At 40.3% G+C, this 18,632-nt stretch overlaps 1 protein-coding gene across 9 annotated transcripts in view; it reads left to right on the forward strand.

Annotated features, from left to right (window-relative positions):
* Positions 1-18,632, forward strand: part of LOC122869224 (A-kinase anchor protein 13) — a 106,861-nt gene that overhangs the window by 45,307 nt on the left and 42,922 nt on the right. For all 9 annotated transcript variants that reach the window (XM_044182031.1, XM_044182370.1, XM_044182458.1 and 6 more), the window contains exons 10-12: positions 6,967-7,021; positions 15,571-15,716; positions 18,234-18,595. In XM_044182031.1, coding sequence (XP_044037966.1) covers positions 6,967-7,021; positions 15,571-15,716; positions 18,234-18,595 — 563 coding nt within the window. The remainder of the gene's footprint in view (positions 1-6,966; positions 7,022-15,570; positions 15,717-18,233; positions 18,596-18,632) is intronic.

Below are 18,632 nucleotides of genomic sequence, written 5' to 3' on the forward strand. Positions count from 1 at the left end.
GATAAAAAATAATGGCAAAAGCAATAAAAGCAAGGTAAGAAATATAAAAGCAGGAGTGAAATCATAAAAGTAAACCACAAAAGGGAGGCTGAAGATAATTAATGACATTATTACATGAAATTAAGTCCAAGAGAGTTTCATGAAGTGATTTAGCAGCTTAAGCTCCTCAGACAGATTGTTTTTAAAGGACTGATCACACAAAAAGTAATTTCTTAAAACATCATAACTGTAACAAAGTGCTTCAACATGTTTTGGCAAACCTGTAGTCATCTGCCAGGGATGCTGGGACGGGTTTTGCTGTGTTGCACCCTGGGAGATGATTGCATGGTTGTTGATAGGGGCCCTACAGACACAAAGTGCTGATTATTTTGGGGTGGAGTGTGGTTTTTGGCTGTACGCTGCATGGGTATGCTCATGCTGTATGTGACCCCAAGACGGATGCCTGCACTCTCTCCATGTCTGTGGAATAACTGTGTATGAAACTTAATGGGGCTCAGACAGTTTAAGGTCTTTCCGAAATTATTTGGTCAGGATAGTGGGTACTTGTCTGAAAAATTATAAAGCTAAAACAGAATATAAATTCCACTGATGTTTTAAAATGTCTTGTCACACAGCAAAGTTGTGGCATTTCTTTCCCTCTCAAAGGTTATGTTACTGTACCATAACAGTTCTGTGTCAAACCATTTCAACTGGGTGTTCTATGGAATCTTTCTCAATGGGATCTTTATTGCACCCATAAGTGCTATTTAGCCTAAATGGTACTACATATATAGAAACCATGCATGCCATTTTCCCACTGCGCCTTGGATTTTTCTTTTGGCTGTAGGACAGCAGTTAGTCCTGTTGATTGTTGGTAAAAGTATTGTGGTATTACTTAGAAGAAGTTCCCTTCCAATACATATTAATGGACCTGTTCCAACAAAGGTTTATATTTTTTGCGGGTATAGTTCATTAGCATAATGGATAGTTGGATCAGATGCTACTGATTAGCAGATGCCTCTGAAAAATATCTAGAAATTTACAACCCATACAGTTAGGTAGGAGTGTTACATCTCTGATTATTATTATATATTATTTTCTGATCATTTTCTTCATGTTGTTGCTCTGCTCTGTCCCTGCTGTTTATCAAATTACCAGCCTCCACTTTTTTAGCCATGCAAGCGGCGTGGCAATGTCGGCCTGTTTGTCGGTTTGTTGGTCCACCACTTTGGTTAAACTGAATTATCAACTATTTAATGGATTACCATAAAATGCGGCACAGACATTCATGCCCCCTCAGGATGAACTGTAATAACTTTGATCTACTGACTTAGCACTACCACCAGATCAGAATATAACTCTGTCCAATTCTTTGGTTTGTAACCAAGGTCAATTAAGTCAAGTAAAACTGGAAATAAACAGGAGTGAATGTCATTGGACTATAATGAAACTGTACAGTAATGACATTAGTAAAATAAACTGCTGTACAATTTAAAAAAAATGTGAACTAATATGTTTGGCAGCACCTAGAAGTTGCTCCTATTCTTCATATATGTTTATCTATCTATCAATCTATCTATAATTTTGTCATCTTGATTATTCATACTGTAATTTTACTACGTTGGTTTATTCTGTACACACTACATCTATTGCATGTCTGTCTGTCCTGGATGAGGGATCCCTCCTCTTTTCCTCTTCCTGAGGTTTCTTTCATTTTTTCCCTGTTAAAAGGTTTTTTTTGGGGGGGGATTTTTCCTTATCGAAGGTCTAAGGACAAAGGATGTCCTGTACTATACAGATTGTAAAGCCCCTTGAGGCAAATTTGTGATTTTTATATTGGGTTACATAAATAAAATTGACTTGACTAACTATAAAGGGGACAAAATTTGTAGAATCGAGACTAAATTTAGATAATATTATCTAATAACCATCGACTAAACAAGACTGGACTGATTTAATTCAAACGAAGCTAATGACTCAAAACTGAATAAATTTCCTATTGCTTGATGAGTATTAGCTATAAACAAATAACCATTGAATGGAGGCTGAACTAATCATTTAGCATAAGCTAAATTAATTATCAAGCATAAGCTAAACTATGAACTACACTACAGAAGACGTTGTCCTATAGTACGTCATGTTGACCATCATGCTGTCTGCTGGTTGTGACATCCAGAAGCAGAGCAGAGCAGACTGGGAGGTACTGAGAGGAAAATATCTATGAAGTGGATTGCTCTGGTATATGTAACACCTCTCTTTAGTCTATTGTCACTTTCTAAACTTGTTCCTGATGTCAGCTCCTCTTTTCCACCCAAGGGGTGAAATAGCAAGGATGAGTGTGTGTGTGTGTGCGTGTGTGTGTGAAAGCGACAGAGAGAGAGGAAGAGGGAAATCGAGAGAGAGATGATGGTGTGGGAAAAAGGCAGCGCCGGGCTAACGGTTTCCTCTGGCCTCAGATGGAAACAGGCATTTGGCCAAATGACTTCATTCCAACCAGCCTTTCACATCCCAGCATATCTCCTGGCCTGGAGTCACAAAACACATCATCACTCCACTTAACCAAGTACAGTAACTGCGAATAAGCCTTTTTACTAACTAACACAGTACTACAGTGTATATACAGGCACATACAACAAATCTCCAAATCTTTTCCTTTTTTGGGCACTTATTTCCTCCTTTAGCACATTTCTAACGTCCTTGATCATTTTATGGTTGCAGGAATAGCTGTTCCAACCTCTGACTCTTGTCTACTTGTGCACTATTCTGTAGCTGACCGTGGCCTCTGACATCTCTGTGAAGGGAGGTCAGAGAAAAGGATTTCAGTAAATGAAGCACTTCATCATTGGTCTTCAAATAAAAAGCAGTTGGGTCATTGTTTGACAGGTTTGCTTTTATCCTGTTTCAGTGTTTGGTAAATTGAATTCAGTGCACTTCCAAGGTGCAACAGAGAATAGCCTTGCCCTCAGGTCTGCTGCCAGCCGCCCTCAGGGCTCAAACTGTGTATGCATACCTGGCTGGAAACAGTCATTCAGTCAGCCATGGCATCCTCCAATGCTGCGGAACCTCTCTGGCCGCCTGCCTGTTTAGAAACAAGGCAGTGGTCCAAGTCCTGCCTGCCCCGGCATACAAACACCAGCCCGCCTTTTTATTTTTAAACCAGATGTGTTTTTACTGGGTACAGTTTAGATTCCCCCGACGCTACAAATATGCACTGGGCTGTTCAGACTCCGGGCTGCCAGCTTTCAGAGGGGGGATCAGTTCTTCACTCGCTGGCTGACTGACTGGTTTGCAGGCCTGCTAACTGGCTAGAACACTTGATTGATGAATGTATGGTCTGCTGACTGGTTAAATGGCTGGCTCCCTATCTGGCTGTCACCTTGTGCTTCTTGGTTTGTTTTTGGACAAAACATACTTACCCCCTCACCTCTACTGATCTTACTACATGTCCAACCCTACTTTTCCCCCTCATCCATATTGCTTTCAGGAAAAATTTGCTTTGCCTATTTTTAATGTGCACGGAACTCTGATCTTTTACCTCCTTATGTGTTTCTGATAATGTTTGTGACCAAAAAGCTGAAGGTTAGGTTACCGTTGATCTCAGTGGATGTTATGCTGGCTAAAACATAAGTGGAAAGAAGCTTATTTTTCATCTTTTTGGTGATAGGTCGAGTCACAAATCACTGACTTTTGTGGCAGATTCAGGGTTGCTATGTAACTGGCATCACTGAACTAAATGAGGAGTTATGATTTGAAAGGAGAAGTTGATGCATTGATTGAAATTGGAGAAGCTTCTGTTTTGTCCAGACTGAGCTGTATTCTTTCATTATTCAGTCATGTGGTCACAATTTCACCAACCAATATGAACTGCAACACACTGCCAAAATAAAGGAAAGACATGAGTAAATATATAACTTGCATTAATAACAGGTACTTCCACATATGTCCACTCCCCAGGAGAAGTATCCACTTCATATCCCATCTTGCCTAAGAGTTCAGTTCATTGTATAATCAGTGCCAAAACACACTGAAGCAGTTCTGGTGGCTCACGGTGTGTAAACAGTCTAATAAAACACTTAAAGCTGCTGTTTCCTTTACTTTGGCTTTAATCTGTATTTTATTCAGGATTCTTTGTTTCCATTTGAAGTTCTGCTGTCAGTGCTCTGCTGTAAGGTCAAGCCATGTAGCCATTTGTAATTTGTTGCAATCACTGGCAGTTATTTAACTTCTGAGCAGAACCTGTGCATACATTTGTGTGTGTGTGTGTGTGTGTGTGTGTACTGGCACCCTCTGTGACCAGCTAATCTTTCCTCGTCAGCGTGTTTGTTCTCTCTCAGCGGGCTCTGTTTGATATCTGAACACAGCTGTGAGAAAAGAAAAAGCCAGTGTGTGCGGTCTGTGCATGCATCTGTGTGTGTGTGTGGGGGGGGGACTTGCGTGCATGTGAGACTTGAGTAGGAAAAAAAGGAACATAAGTGTTTGTAATGTGTGTGCATGCAACACTGTTGCCTGATGGAGGTGCATGTACACAGTGCCAGTTGGTATGTAAGTGCCTGTCACTGTGTTTGTAGGAATGCAAAAGTGTATGGTCAGAGTGGATACTTTGACACACGCACACACACCACTCCCAGACCTGGACAACAGAGCTCAGTGTTTCTCTGAGTCTTAGCAGGTTTGTCAATAGTGTGCTCTGGGACAGTTGAGGGTTAGTTAGGGTTTAGAAACTGAGCTCAGCCCCCTGTCCCTCAAAGCATTCTGGGAGGGTCGACCATGCTGGTTGGGACTCACTCATCCCCCTCTGTCTTGTGCTTTTGATATGTTTTTAGCCTCCTGTTTGTCTCTTGTTTGTTTCTGACTCTGTTCTCCATTTTCTCCATAACCGCAGTGTATGTGCTCCAGTTTAGTTTTGACTTCTTTTCCTCTTTTTATTTGTAGCAGTCTCTGTTTTTGTGACATTGTCTTATAATGCGTAGGTTGGCAATTTTGAATCCCCCGTGGGAATAGCAGACACCACCACCTACAATGAAAACTATTATATAGTAATTATGTGATGTAAACACAGTGAAAAGTTGAGAAAATCTTAAGGGTTAAAACTTTCAAATTATTTATCATGCAGAAATGCCAAACATTTGTGCTGGTTCGAGCCTCTCAAATGTGTGTTATATATCATTGTAAATTGAATATCTTTGGACTTTGGATTGCTGGTCTGAAAAAAAAAACAATTTAAAGACCCTGAGCTCTGGGAAAGTGTGATGGGCATTTTTCACATTTTTTTTACATAGACTATGAAATTAATTGATTAATCGAAACCTTAAGGTGATGACAAGACCAGGAAGTCACTGCATTCGTCCAAAAAATTACAATTTGTTGTTTTTACAGACTGGTATTTGTATGAAGTAAACAATTAATTAATTTATATTATTTAGTGAGCTTTAGACGTGCTTGTAATTCGGATTGTGTTACCTTTGGTCAGTGGCAGGCTAGCTTTTTCCTAGTGTTTCCAGTCTTTATGCTAAGCTAAGCTAATCAGCTGCTGCTGTAGCTGCATATTTAATGGACACACATGAGAGTGGTATTGATCTTCTTATCTAACTCTCGGCAAAAAAGGCAATACATGTAAAATAATAAGTTGCAGCTGCGTTATCTTACTCTAATGCTTACCTCAGCTATTTTGCTCACTGCTCTCATTTAGTCAGAAGACTAAATATCTATTTATATCTTAGTCAAACTCTTCACTTCACACCAGGAGTAGGAAACAAGGTTAATTGTATTAATGAACCAGAGGACTGTTCACTCCCGCTGATCTGTTAAAAGCTACAGGATCCATATAGTGGCATGTGTGGAGAGCATGCAGTATCAGTCTGGTGTGACTGAAACTCAAGAGTTGACTTGGCAGCCCATGGCGGAACAGCATCTTTGGTTTGTTCCTCTGATTCCCCTTTCAGATTAAAGGTTGTGGTCTTTATATTAGGGACCTGTTTATACGACGTCTGGAGGTTCCTTTGTACAAGTCTTACACAGCCAAGTTTAAAGGGCCATGCGAAAGCCTTTTGATCTGAGCCAGGCTTAACCTGGGTTTACTGGGGTTAAGAGTTAAATAGGAAGAATTAAGGAGGGGAGGAATCAAGCTACAGTTGGAAGAAAGAAAGGAACAAACTATAGGTCAGACCATAAAAATCTTAAAGTAGGTACCATCTATACTCTATTACAGTAGCTTCAGGTCAGTTCAGAAATCACTTGACCCTTAAAAAAGCCATGTTTTCAACCAACAAGGCTTTTGTAATGAGGGTCTCTGCTGAAGACCTTGGTCTTGGCAATCTGGCTTTGTTAATAGATTATTAATCTGTTTTTAGTTCACTCTTTATGAGGGACACACTCAAAATACAGCTCATCATCTTTATCTACATGTCATTGATGGAGTTCATTAAAACACAATGAGCTTCTCTGAGTCTCTGTTAGCTTCACATTCAGAGCTGTCAGTCAGATCTGCATACCTTCGGCCAAACTGTTGGAGTTTTTGTGTTGCCTGCGAAGAGGGGGGTGCCAGTGGCTTTCGTAGCTAAAACCAGCTCTCTCACTCTCACTAACACACACACGCACACTCACTCACACACACAGCTGTTGTATAGACATTCAGACCACAGAGGAAGCAGAGGCTCAGCGTCGTGTGTTTACAGCCAACCACGATCTCTGACAGGCAGTGTGTGTGTGAGAGTGTTTCAGTGTGTTTGAGTTGATGTCAGTGTGACTGTGAGTTCTGACGGCTGAAAACAGACCAACAGTTCCTCTTGGAGATGGTGCCGGAGTGTAGCTACTAAATCCGATGAATACTCTTAAGTCTGCTGTTATAAAGAGTGTCTTATCGTTGCCTCCCATCCTGTGTACTGAGCAAGACTTCCTAACTGCCACGCTGGTCTGCATCATTATTTCTTTGTGGGTGACGATCACATGTTGCTGAGGCTGATTCAGTGTCTTCCTGTTTCTCTATAGATCCACCGAGACAGAGAGGCGTTGTTCCATCAGCCCTGTAACACTCAGCACTCAGGTAAGAGTTACTCTTAGCTGCTAATGATTTAACCTTTCTGTTCAGAAAGCGGCATGAATTCAAATCGCTGTTTTTGTGCATGTTTCTGTGCTTTGATTTTTAATTCAGGGAAGGCTTTAGGTATGTTGCTATAAGCCACACTGCAAGGTTGCTTTCCCATCAGTGAAAAATGTGTAGAAGTCAGTAATTTATGCCATAATGTTTTGCTGGAAGACGCTGTATTCTTTGTCCTATGAAGCCCATCTGTGATATCAAATTGATGTTTGGCCTGGTGAATCTTCAAACAGTCTGGTTGAAGTGTCACTGACACAAAGCAAAGGCGCTTGCATCATTTGAGCATTTGGACAACAACTTTTTCTTGTTGGATTCAATACCGTAAAAACAACTCTCAATGTCTCGCAATGTTTTTCTACTCAAAAGAGGAAATTGGGACCATCAGGCATCATTTAGCTGGTCTGAAATGCCAGGTCAAGGCTTTGACCAATATGAGATTTTGAAGCCAGATACTGATATTTTTGGAGTGAAGCCTCTGATAGTCTCTGATATTTTTGTGGTGATATTTAATATCATAATATATTTGATTATTTGGCCGGTTTCATGCAAAATAATTTCAAGTATTCAATATTTCACCCTGCAGTAAATCTGGACAGCACATAAACCATCATGCTCTAAAACACAGACATATACTGTGAACATGATGTGGGTGGTAACTAATGTTAATGGATAACACAAAGGTGAAAACTGTTCATCCTGTATAACTCAGACATTTTTATTAACCAACATGCGGTCTAGAGTTGTGGGTTGGGTGGTAAATCTGCGACACTGTATCAGTAAGGCCTTACACAGACAGAAGACAGCTGGCTAAAACATACTAAGCAACATTAGAGTGTTACAGGTTGTGTGTGGAGTTTTTGACCATCGGTGGAGCTGTAGAGCAGTGTTTTGATGAGCGGGACCCAGTTTGTATCTCATGCTCAAACAGCATGCAAACAAAGGATGTGGATGCACGCCACAAGCATGGAGATGATGTGATACATATTTCTGCCAACTGCACAGGGTGGTAACAGTTGGTGGTATTCCAGTTGACCCCTTTTGTATTCCAGTTGACCTCACAGTGTTTTTTGGAAGTGACCCTGTACATGTAACAGAGCTAATTAACGTTAGTGCCAGTGGAGAAACAGCAGGATACACTGTAGAAACCTGGTGTTAAGAGATGTAATGTTGGCTCAGCAGCAGTGGTAGCATTAGTTAAGCTAACAGCAGGTTACTCATAGTTAAACATGTCTAGACATTTTCTTGGGTTTTTATGTATGTCTTGCAAGCATCGTATCTTCACCCTAGTTTAATTTAATGTTTAGTTTGTTCTTCTTTGTCTCCCTTTCTGTTTTGTTTTTAATAAATAAATTAATAAATGTCTTTCAGTGGTTAACAAGACTAAGCCTTAAAGACAGCTTTTTAAGACTGTCCCAGTAAGCTTGCTAACATGCTGACAGTGAAAATATTAACATGCTGATGTTTAACAGGTAATATTTACAGTGGTCATCATGTTAGTTTAGCGTGTTAGCACAACATTTGCACAAAACACAAAGTGCAGCTGAGGCTGATGGAAATGGCAAGTATGGTGGAAAGTATTAGCCATAAGCCAAAGTATTGGATAAATTAAAGGGTTGAACTCAAGTTGACGCTATGTGAGCAGTCAGGCGATCACCAAAGGTATTAGGATTCAGCCTCTGAGGACCATGAATGTATGTACAAAATCTTTTGGCAATCCATCCAATAATTATTGAGATATTTCAGTCTGGAACAAAGTAGTGGGCTAACGGATCATTTGACATTGCCATCCCTAGACCAACGCTGCTAGTGTGGCTAAAAACAACATTAGCTCACATGTCACTGTAGCAAACTGTTGATTGTTTTCATTGCAGCTGTGAATATATTTCAGTCAGAATATGGGGAATGACTAAGAGAAATCTTAATATGAAAAAGTTTAGATGTTGACATATACGTATGTGTGGGCAACAGCCACAGTAAGATAAGAAAAAAGGATTCTTTGACCTCCAAAAGATGAGTATGCCTGCGGAGAGACCAGTCTCAATAAAAAAGACCAACAGATCGATGAGCTGGATCAGGCTGAGAACAAACTGCCTTTTATCTGTGGTGGAAAACAGATGAAACATCAGTCTGTCAGATAGAGAAAGAGCGAAAACAGGTTTTAATGGATGAGATGAAGAAATACAGAGAGAAAGAAAGGAAACACAAAGATGGAAAGAGGAATGATAAAGAAAGAAAAAACAGGAGTGTCAAACAGAAATAATATGGAAGGGTGGGATTTCCTCTGCAGCAGCTGGGACAAGTCGACATCACTTCCTTTCTGGTGAAAATATCTCTCTCTCCCTTACTAAACTCCTCCTACTCCTTCAGCGTCTTTCTCTCTTTCTCTGGTTATTTATTTAGTTAGTTTAGCTATAGCAGGTAGCAACACGACCCATGGCAGGAAACTGATTGATGGGCTGGTAAATTTCTAAAGTTGTGTCTGAAATCAGTCACTGATTTACTTAATTAAACTTCCACCATTTTATTGAATGTCTGGATTGAAGTATAAAACATAATTATACATTAGTGCCCTCAAAAATTCCCACAAGAGAGAGAAAAATGTTGTGTCCATCGCATATGCGACATGTGTCTTAAGTGTCTCAATTTACTGTTCACAATTGAGTACCCTTTATGTTTTTAGCCATGCTAGAGGTATTGGCTCTAGAGATGGCAGTGTCTGTTGGTCGGTTGGTCGGTCGGTCGGTCGGTCGGTCCACCATTTCGGTCCACACTGAGATATCTCAACAACTACCTGATGGATTGCCTTAAAATTCTGGAAAGACATTAATGGTCTCCAGAGGATAAATCTTGATGACTTTGGTGATCCCCTGACTTCTTCTCTAGCGTCACCATAAGGTTCTAATATCTTTGGTCATACCTTAAGGTTTCATCTAGCGCCATCATCAGGTCAAATTCTCAATTTCTCCAAAACTGACATTCCCATCAGCCTCAGTTGCACTTTGTGTTGTGATGGTGATACAATTAAGCTCTACATGTTACTAGTGATTAGTAAACCAGACTAGTGAGGTAGGAAGTTGGGGGGTTGACCTTCTTTTGTCACTGTCAAAGGTCAGTGTAAATGGGTCGACTCAGGAAAATTGACTTGCAAAACCACCCAGTTCAAGGTCAGGGTTGAGACCTCAGTGATGCTCTGCTTGAGGGTTACAAGTGTCAGTCAGTGTTAAACCATATTGTGTGGCCAATTCCTTCTAGCATCTGTATATGTTAATATCAAAGCAAACCCTGCTATACAGAATATTAAGTGATATATTTTACAAAGTTTGGATTTACAAAGCTTAGAGGGTACTCAAGAGCACTTGATTTGCAAGTACTGTGCAAAACCTCAGTTTGGTGACGGAATACATACATTTCATTTGACGAGCTAACAGTAAAACAACTGAAGCTTCTTCACATGTGTACAGAACATGCTGTGTATTGTCTGTGGTGTATGATTGACCTGGATCTGCATCCCATAATATAGCTGGTTAATGAGTTTTTGGAAGACCACAGGTTGATAGCTTGCAGCCTGGCTGCCTGTGGTTTGCTAGTTGCTGTTGAGAGTCATGCTGCTGCTTTAAAGTGTTGTTTGTAATGTTGCATGATATTATATTTATCATGGGTGAAGCTGTGTCCTGTTTAGCTCAGCTCGATTCAGTAACCCTTATTTATATAGGAGGAGACATGCTGGGTGTGCCTTGGGTTCAAGGCAAAAATAATACAGTGAAAAGAGCAAACAAAGGTATAGGAGTAAATAGCGGTTTTACATGAATCAGAGTGATGGTTTAAATTACAGTTTGCTTAAGTAGTGTACTCTCTAAAACGTGTGCAAGGAAGACAGCGGAGACAGCTTTTTATTTCAGTGAAAAGTGGGAGGCTATATGTCAGCAGCCTGTGGACAAAATTGTGATGTTGATGGTGTTTCATTATGCATTGAAACATTTTAAATTTTTTTCATAATAGTGGTAAAAACAGGCTGTTCTGCTTTGAGGTCTTCAACATCCAGTGTGGTCAGCCCCCCAGTGGGTTCTCAGCTTTGTGACGTGACTGACAGGCTGTTGTCACAGAACAATCTTCTATCTGTAAAAAGTCAGCCCAGTTGCACAAATTTAACATGCCTTAAAAATACAGGACAAGGAAATATAAGGCTATAAAGAAAATAAATAAAGTTTTATCTGTAAATGCTGATAAAATCTGCACTTAGAGAAAACACTTAAGGTAGCCTCAGTGGCGACTTATCTCGACTAACGAAAATGTGCAGAGAAGAGTGTTTTGAGACAGAGAGGCCCGATGGATACTTTATCTTGTTGCTTATTTCTTACCACATACATTGCTTCAGACTGGATGATTTTTTTGGATCATATCTACTTCGCAATTTTTCTTCTGCTTCCTTTTTCTATGATTTTTGTCATACATTCTCAACTGCATTGAAAACCCTAACAAGAGTAACTGTTTGCATTGCAAACAATATTTGCTTGACCTGAGTAGGTAAAGCGTTAGCATGGTAGCTTCTACTGAACTGTGAGAAGTGCCTATGTGTTTTTGCATGACAGTAAATGATATATTTCCTCTATTTACTCAGTCTTGGTGATGTGGCCTTTTTAAACATTGCTCGCTTGCACTGGCAGTATTCTAGAAATTGAAGCTTTTTCTATGTTGACCACATTAGTCTCTCTAAATGAAAGTCAAATGAATGATAAAAAAAGATGTTGCATATTAGTCAAGTCCTACAAGTGTGTGAACTGATTCATATTCAACCAACAGCCTCAACCACCCACTGACTCATCAGAGAGCTTTACACCTGTTCTCTGTGCTTTTCCTGTGTGTGTGCGGGGGTCTGTTTGAAAGAGAGGGAGGAAGACAGCTGTCAAAGCTCACAGTCCCCTGCTAGTTTTGGTGGACAGGTGTGAGGGGGTGGAGTCGGAGAAAAACTCCCAGCATCCACTTCTGTCACCACCACTTACCACTTCTCCAACATTTCACATTTACATTTTGCGCTTCTCCATTCATGCTGGGCTTCTGACCTTAGAAATATGAAGAACAAAGGATAAAATGTTTTTGCATCAACTTCCAAAGCCACCTTGGTCAATGTTAAGCTCTGCTGCAGCACTTGGGGTTCAAAGGTCAGTGTAGTTTTCATGTTTGGAGTGTTATCTTGTCCATCATCTTGTAAAGGAAATGTGCTTTTGATGACATTATCAGGTGGCCGTATATGTGACATCCCCCTGTATCCCCCTGGCCCTGTGTGTATTTCAGTTCAGAGATTTGCTCAGTGATTATTTGACAGGTAGAACTGTAGTTCCAGCAATCAAACTTGTGACCTTTCCACTGCAGAAATACTTTTACCTAAGAGAAGAAAACAGAAGTCATATTGTAGCCACCTCCCTCTGCTGCTGGAGTCACACATCTCTAAAGTGTTGGATGCAAATAAAGGAGACATTAATTTCCTAAATAAGATTTAAACCGCTGACACCTCTGTTTCTTAGCTCTTTCAAGCCGTGTCATTAGAATTGATACTTTATAGCGCCAGTTCTCAGATCTGTGAAACAGTGTTGAGAAGCAAGTTTTCATTTCATCAAATGATTGCTCATTAGTTCATCCTCTCAGGTTAAGAATGTGTTAATTAGTGAAATCAGTATCTGAAAAAATATATGGAAATGTACAGAACTTTGGCTGCAGAAGATCTGAAGACAGCTGCTGATTTAGATGATCTTATCATGTGTAATGTGTGTGTGAGTGCTGTGCTACTATACTGGTCGATATTGTGATCCTGAAGACCTTGGGCCTTCCTGACTTTTTGGGCTTAGCAGTCTTTAAGTCAGGTCTAAGTGGGTAGGCCTGAGGAGGACCCGTCTGGATGCACCGCCCCTTCAACCCACCTACGTGTTCAGGCAATTGCATATGTGTGTGAGTGGTCAGTAGTAATAATAATAATGAACTTTATTTATATATTTTTTAAGTGCTTTACATATTAAAAAAACAACAAACAACAGTTAAAAAAATAAAAACAGAAGGATCATAAAACACAGGAAATACAGTTTAAAAAAATGTGATCTAGGGATCTAGGAACAACCAGCAGAGCCGCATCCACTGATCTCAGGGAACGCCCCGGCACATAGGGAGTCAATAAATCCTTGATATAAATTGGAGCAAGGCCATTTAGTGCTTTAAACGTTATCAATAAAATTTTTAAATCGATATGGAATGTAACGGGCAGCCATTATAAGTTGGCTAGCACAGGAGTAATGTGTTCGTATTTTTTGGTGCCTGTTAAATTCGGGCAGCTGCGTTCTGCACCAGTTTTAGTCGGTAAAGGAAGCCCTGACTAATACCGTTATAAAGTGCATTACAGTCTGGACTACTGTAAATACATGGATGACCTTACAGTAAAAGATAAATGCATGGATAACCGTATGTAAATCAATAGAGGACAAAAATTATCTGATTTTGGAAATGTTGAAAGAATCAAGACTGGACAACGCTCTTAACATGACCCTCGAAACTGCATCTGAGATCTGCATCGAAAATGACACCAAGAGTTCTAGCTGCTTGTTTAATATTTTTGGTCAGTGAATCAAGCTTACTGTGAAGCAGGCTGGTAGAATGTGTTGGACGAGAGACTATGACCTCAGATGTGTCATAATTCAGTTTTAAAAAGTTATGAGACAGCATTTAATATCGCTAAGACCGGCATGGAGATGATCTAAATTCCTGGAGTAACTAGATTGTGTCATCCGCATAACAGTGATGGGAAACACCATGGTTTTGAACGATCTGGGTGAGAGGAAGCATATATATTGAGAACAACAGTGGGCCACTGAAAACTAATAAATATATTATTATTGTTCATAAAGTAAGCAGTCAATCAGTTGTAGGAAGTCTGTGACTGTGCCCCCCATTTGCTCGTGTTATTGCTGTGTAACAGACTCTTGCTAAAATGACGGTCTCTATCATTGACCACTCCCACTGCAATCCTTTGTCCCATCTCCCGACCCCCTGATGGCCTCTTCCTCTGAGCAGCTGAATATTCAGCCTCAGGATTCCTACAGTGTCCACTTGCTATAGTCAGAGATCAACTGCATTTGGTGTCTGCCATTGGTGCAAACCTTCATTCTGTAACACCATTAATTATTAATACATGGTGTTAATTGTAGACATTTTCACACAGAATCCTAGTCCTTCAGGGATGAACACTTGCACACACACATACATGAAAATAAGGAACATCCTCTTGCTCATATGAGCACAGGGAAAATGTCCCTGAGGGATAAAGAATAACTTCTGCTTTTTTGGGCAGAAATAGACATCAGAAATGATGCAAAATAACAAACTCAGTGAATGATCTCATCCAGTTGCTCTTGGCATCTGGCTAAAGTAAGCCTACTGTTGTACATCTGTAGTCGGGTACAATGTTCCTCTTTTAGTTTGGCCTGGGATATTATCCGTACATGTCCTTACATGTACAAAAAACTGCACTGCCACAGTGCATAAGAAATGTTGTACTGTGTGCAGACTTTAGGGTGGATTACTTGTTATTCAGTGATGCGGCATCTCAAATAGTCTGTTTAAACCCAAAATTGGCTCATGGTTGATTGCTGTTGAATACCTGCTATGGTTAAAGAGCACTGGGACTTGATAAGAAGTACTGAACTGGGATCTTAGGCCAAGGGTTTACAGTGAGAGCAATGGTTTAAAGTTGTTTTTTAATGTGGTTCATTTCTGGCTATGATTCAGGTTGGGAAGTGGTGACTAACTCAAGTACACATCAATGTGACTGATGTTTGCAGACACTGGGCTTGAAACTGTCTGCATGATATCTCTAATTGCTACTAATAAAACAACTGTTAACGCAAGTGAAAATTACTTTTAACTTTAAAGTTTATGCAAAATACAGCAGCAAGTCTCTGTAAACATCAGTGTCCAGTTGGCCCCAGGGTAACTAATGGTATATATGATGCAGCTCTATCATGAAAGCTGTTTTGCAGAACATCAATAGCCTTTTCAGTTGTCACTTTCTCTGAGGTTTTACCTTCAGTTCTGCCCTTAGACCTTTTAAACACAAACAGTAGTTGTTTGCCTTCACAGTTCAGCACAGACAGCTTTATTCAGGACAGTCGACCATTGATCCACCAGGCTTTTCACACCTTCTCAGATTCCCAGAAGTCTTTTCACTGATGTCTAACATACGTGCTTATGTTTTAGAGAAGGGAATTAAAACATGGTGCTTTTCAGTTTAACAACTGAATGCTCCCTTTGAGAAAGTTAGTGATAGTTACATGGAATCTAACTTTAATCACATTGTACCAGAATGTTTTCCTGATTCAAATGTCAAGATTTCTCTTGGTGACTTCATATTTCTGATAGCTTAAGTTTCACATTCATACTTAACATTGCTCTATTTCTCTGTGTTTTCAGCCTGCTAAATTTCAGTGTTAACACATTGTTGCCGTGTCTTTCAGGATCCTCACACTCTTCAGTGTCTCCCAGTTTGCCCAGTAGAACCAGCAGCGCCACCAGCTGTCCTTCCACAGCTCACAGAGACTCCGGCAGCGACATAGAAAGCTTCCTAAACGCAGAGCCAGGATATGACAGTGTCTTCAGAAAGGTCAGACTCACTCCTGTCTCTTTGTAGCTGGGGTTCAGTGGGAAAGCTTCGCATCCAGGACAGACAAACTGGACTTGTTACTGGAAGTTTGCCAGTTCAATTGCATTTACTAGCTGAGAAAATCACACAATCCACTTCTTCAAAATCAATGTTGATATGAACTAGAAAGGAAGAAGTACAAATCTAAAATAAACATTGAATATAAAAACAAAAAAACATAGCTCTTATTTGTGACTATGTGTATCTGTATGTATGAGCGTTAACTTTGACTTAGCAGTGAATTCAGGGTTCATTTCACCAAATCCTCTACTGGCTACAGTCCAAACATCCAGTTCACTCACGCAAAACAGCAAGACTATATTTTGTGTTTGACCCTGCAGCTAGTCCTATAGGGATTATACAATATATATGAAGTAGCTATTTTGTCAGTCTGTGCTTGGCTTTTTATTTATCAGCACCCCGAGGCTGAGATGCCAAACATCTACTAAGCATCTTTTTAAGCCGGCAGCTCTACACTGCTGCTGGGGAAGTGCAAGCTGTGGTCCCTGCTGTCACTCTGCTGATGTTGAAAGTCTGTTTGAAGTCAGGCGCCCTTTGGTTAAAGTTGAAATACTTGTATCTCTCGGTTTCTGCAGTGTTGAGCACTTGCTCATGGTAATGTGAACCGAATGTCCTTTTTTTTTGTAAACAATAGAAAAAGTCAGCGCAGATAATATCAGCTGCCTGGTAATATACAGTATGAGGCTGAGGGTAAGGACACTGTAGAAAGACAAGGATGGGCAAAATGTGCCATGACGTCCACAGGCTTTGATTCCACACAAAGACCACAGCAGCTAAATTCAGCATCACTAAGAGAGGATTAATGTCTTCACTGCTCTCTGAAGGGAAATTGTCTTTCTTTTGCAAGATACGATACTGTACATTTTCTAAAAGCTATAGATAGATTAATGGGTAGAGAAACAGTTTCATAACTCTAAGGCCATAGCAGTGATCCCAGTGACATGTCAGTTGAGCATGTGTCATGTCCATGTGCCCTTGAGCAAGACATTGTAACTTTAAATGCTCACTAATTGTAGTATGTAGGGATATGGCATCAGCTAAATGCCTAAAAGCTCTAAAGCTAAAGTCATGCAACTCACAAACATACACTGCAGTCACATGGACTCTCTCCCCTGAATGTATACACACACACACATGCACACACACACACACACACACACACAGAAATGCATGCGTTCTCTCACTCCCAGAGGAAGTCTTGTCCGCAGCATAAAGCGGATCTTTCATTCCCAGCTCTCCAACAGAAGCAGCTCTATGCTCGGCTCGCACACTGCAGCTGGCAGCACAATAGCACCAGTTAAAGCTCACACCTACAAATTAGCTCTAAATGAACTATCTTATACCTGTGTGTGTGCACGCAGGAGTTCCTTCCCACCAGACCCAGGCCAAAGAGTATTTACCAATACTATTTGTTTTAGTGGCGTTATTCATGGCTTATATTACAGAGCTGTTAGATTAGACTGGTCCATGACAATAAAATTAAGTCCCAGCAAAATTGGACACATTTTTTGTCCTTCTCATTAGTGATATTCTATATATATATATATAGAATATCACTAATGAGAAGGACGAAAATGTGTCCAATTTTGCTATATATATATATATATATAAATATATATATATTTGTCAACTACTAACTAACAACCGTCTTGGCTTTGAATCACTAAGACAGTCCTGTAGCAATGATGGATAAACCTTGAAAAGACTGTATAGAACTTAGAAACATTTTCCTGGAAAGGTTTGTTTTTACAAGGTTGCCATCATTTATTGGTGTTTGTTTTAATGTCAGTGTTGCTATAAAGTGGCTCTGGCTCATTATCCCTAAGCTTTGCCATTTGGTCCTCATTATATCCCATTCCTGTGGGTTAAATAGCTCTCCAGCATTCTCTTAATTCATCGCATGCTTCAGTGAAGAAATGCTGATGGATATACAACGTGATAGGGTAGGTAATTAACAATAATTTGAAGGACATCTGTTCTGTTCTGTTTCATTGTATTCTATTCTGCTCTATCCTAAGTGATAAAATAGTGAAATTGGCCTATAGATTTTAAGTATTCCCCTGTTACAGCAGCTGGATGACCGAAAAGTTATATTCCCGTGTGTCAGGGTTAAAGGTTCCACTTCCTGTGTGGCCCTGTGAGCAAGGCACTAACACTGGACTATAGGTCACTTTCCACTGGAGCGCTCCTTGATTAAATGTAGGATGGCAGTGAATACTTAAGAAGAAAAAAAGGCGACTTTTAGTCTGGTCCCTTAAATAATAAATCAGTCAACATTCCATTAGAGCATTAGAATAAATCAGTCAACATTCCATTGAGTTCACTAATTTTTTTATTAATGAAGCTGTGTATATATGTATATATGTGTGTGTATATATATATATATATATATATATGTGTGTTTATGTATGTATATATGTATATGTATATATATATATATTTCTTGTATTTCTGCAGAACGACGAACCAGTGACAGGAGGAGACAGTGCAAGCGAGGTTTCCGTCTCCTGTTCCTCCACAGACGACACTGCCAGCGTCGGCCCGTCCAGCTCCAGTCCCGAGGGCAGCCAGGGCCTGGAATGCAGCTGGAGCCCAGAGGAGGGCATCCAGACTGTGGCTACTGTCACTGCAGGACTGGAAAGTGTTGGAGGAGGAGGAGGCGCAGGAGAAGCTGAAGAAGAAGCCAAAGACAGAGTGACGGAGGTGCCGCGGCGCTCCTGTCTCCTCCGGAACAGCATCCGCTCCCTGTCACCTCTTCGCCGCCACAGCTGGGGTCCTGGAAAGAACAACGGGGGAGACGCAGAGATGAACCAGAGGAGGTGAGACTAGGAAGGGGATTAGATAATATTAGGTTCT

The sequence above is a fragment of the Siniperca chuatsi genome, linkage group LG1 (assembly GCF_020085105.1).
Source record: "Siniperca chuatsi isolate FFG_IHB_CAS linkage group LG1, ASM2008510v1, whole genome shotgun sequence".
Classification (NCBI taxonomy): Eukaryota; Metazoa; Chordata; class Actinopteri; order Centrarchiformes; family Sinipercidae; genus Siniperca; species Siniperca chuatsi.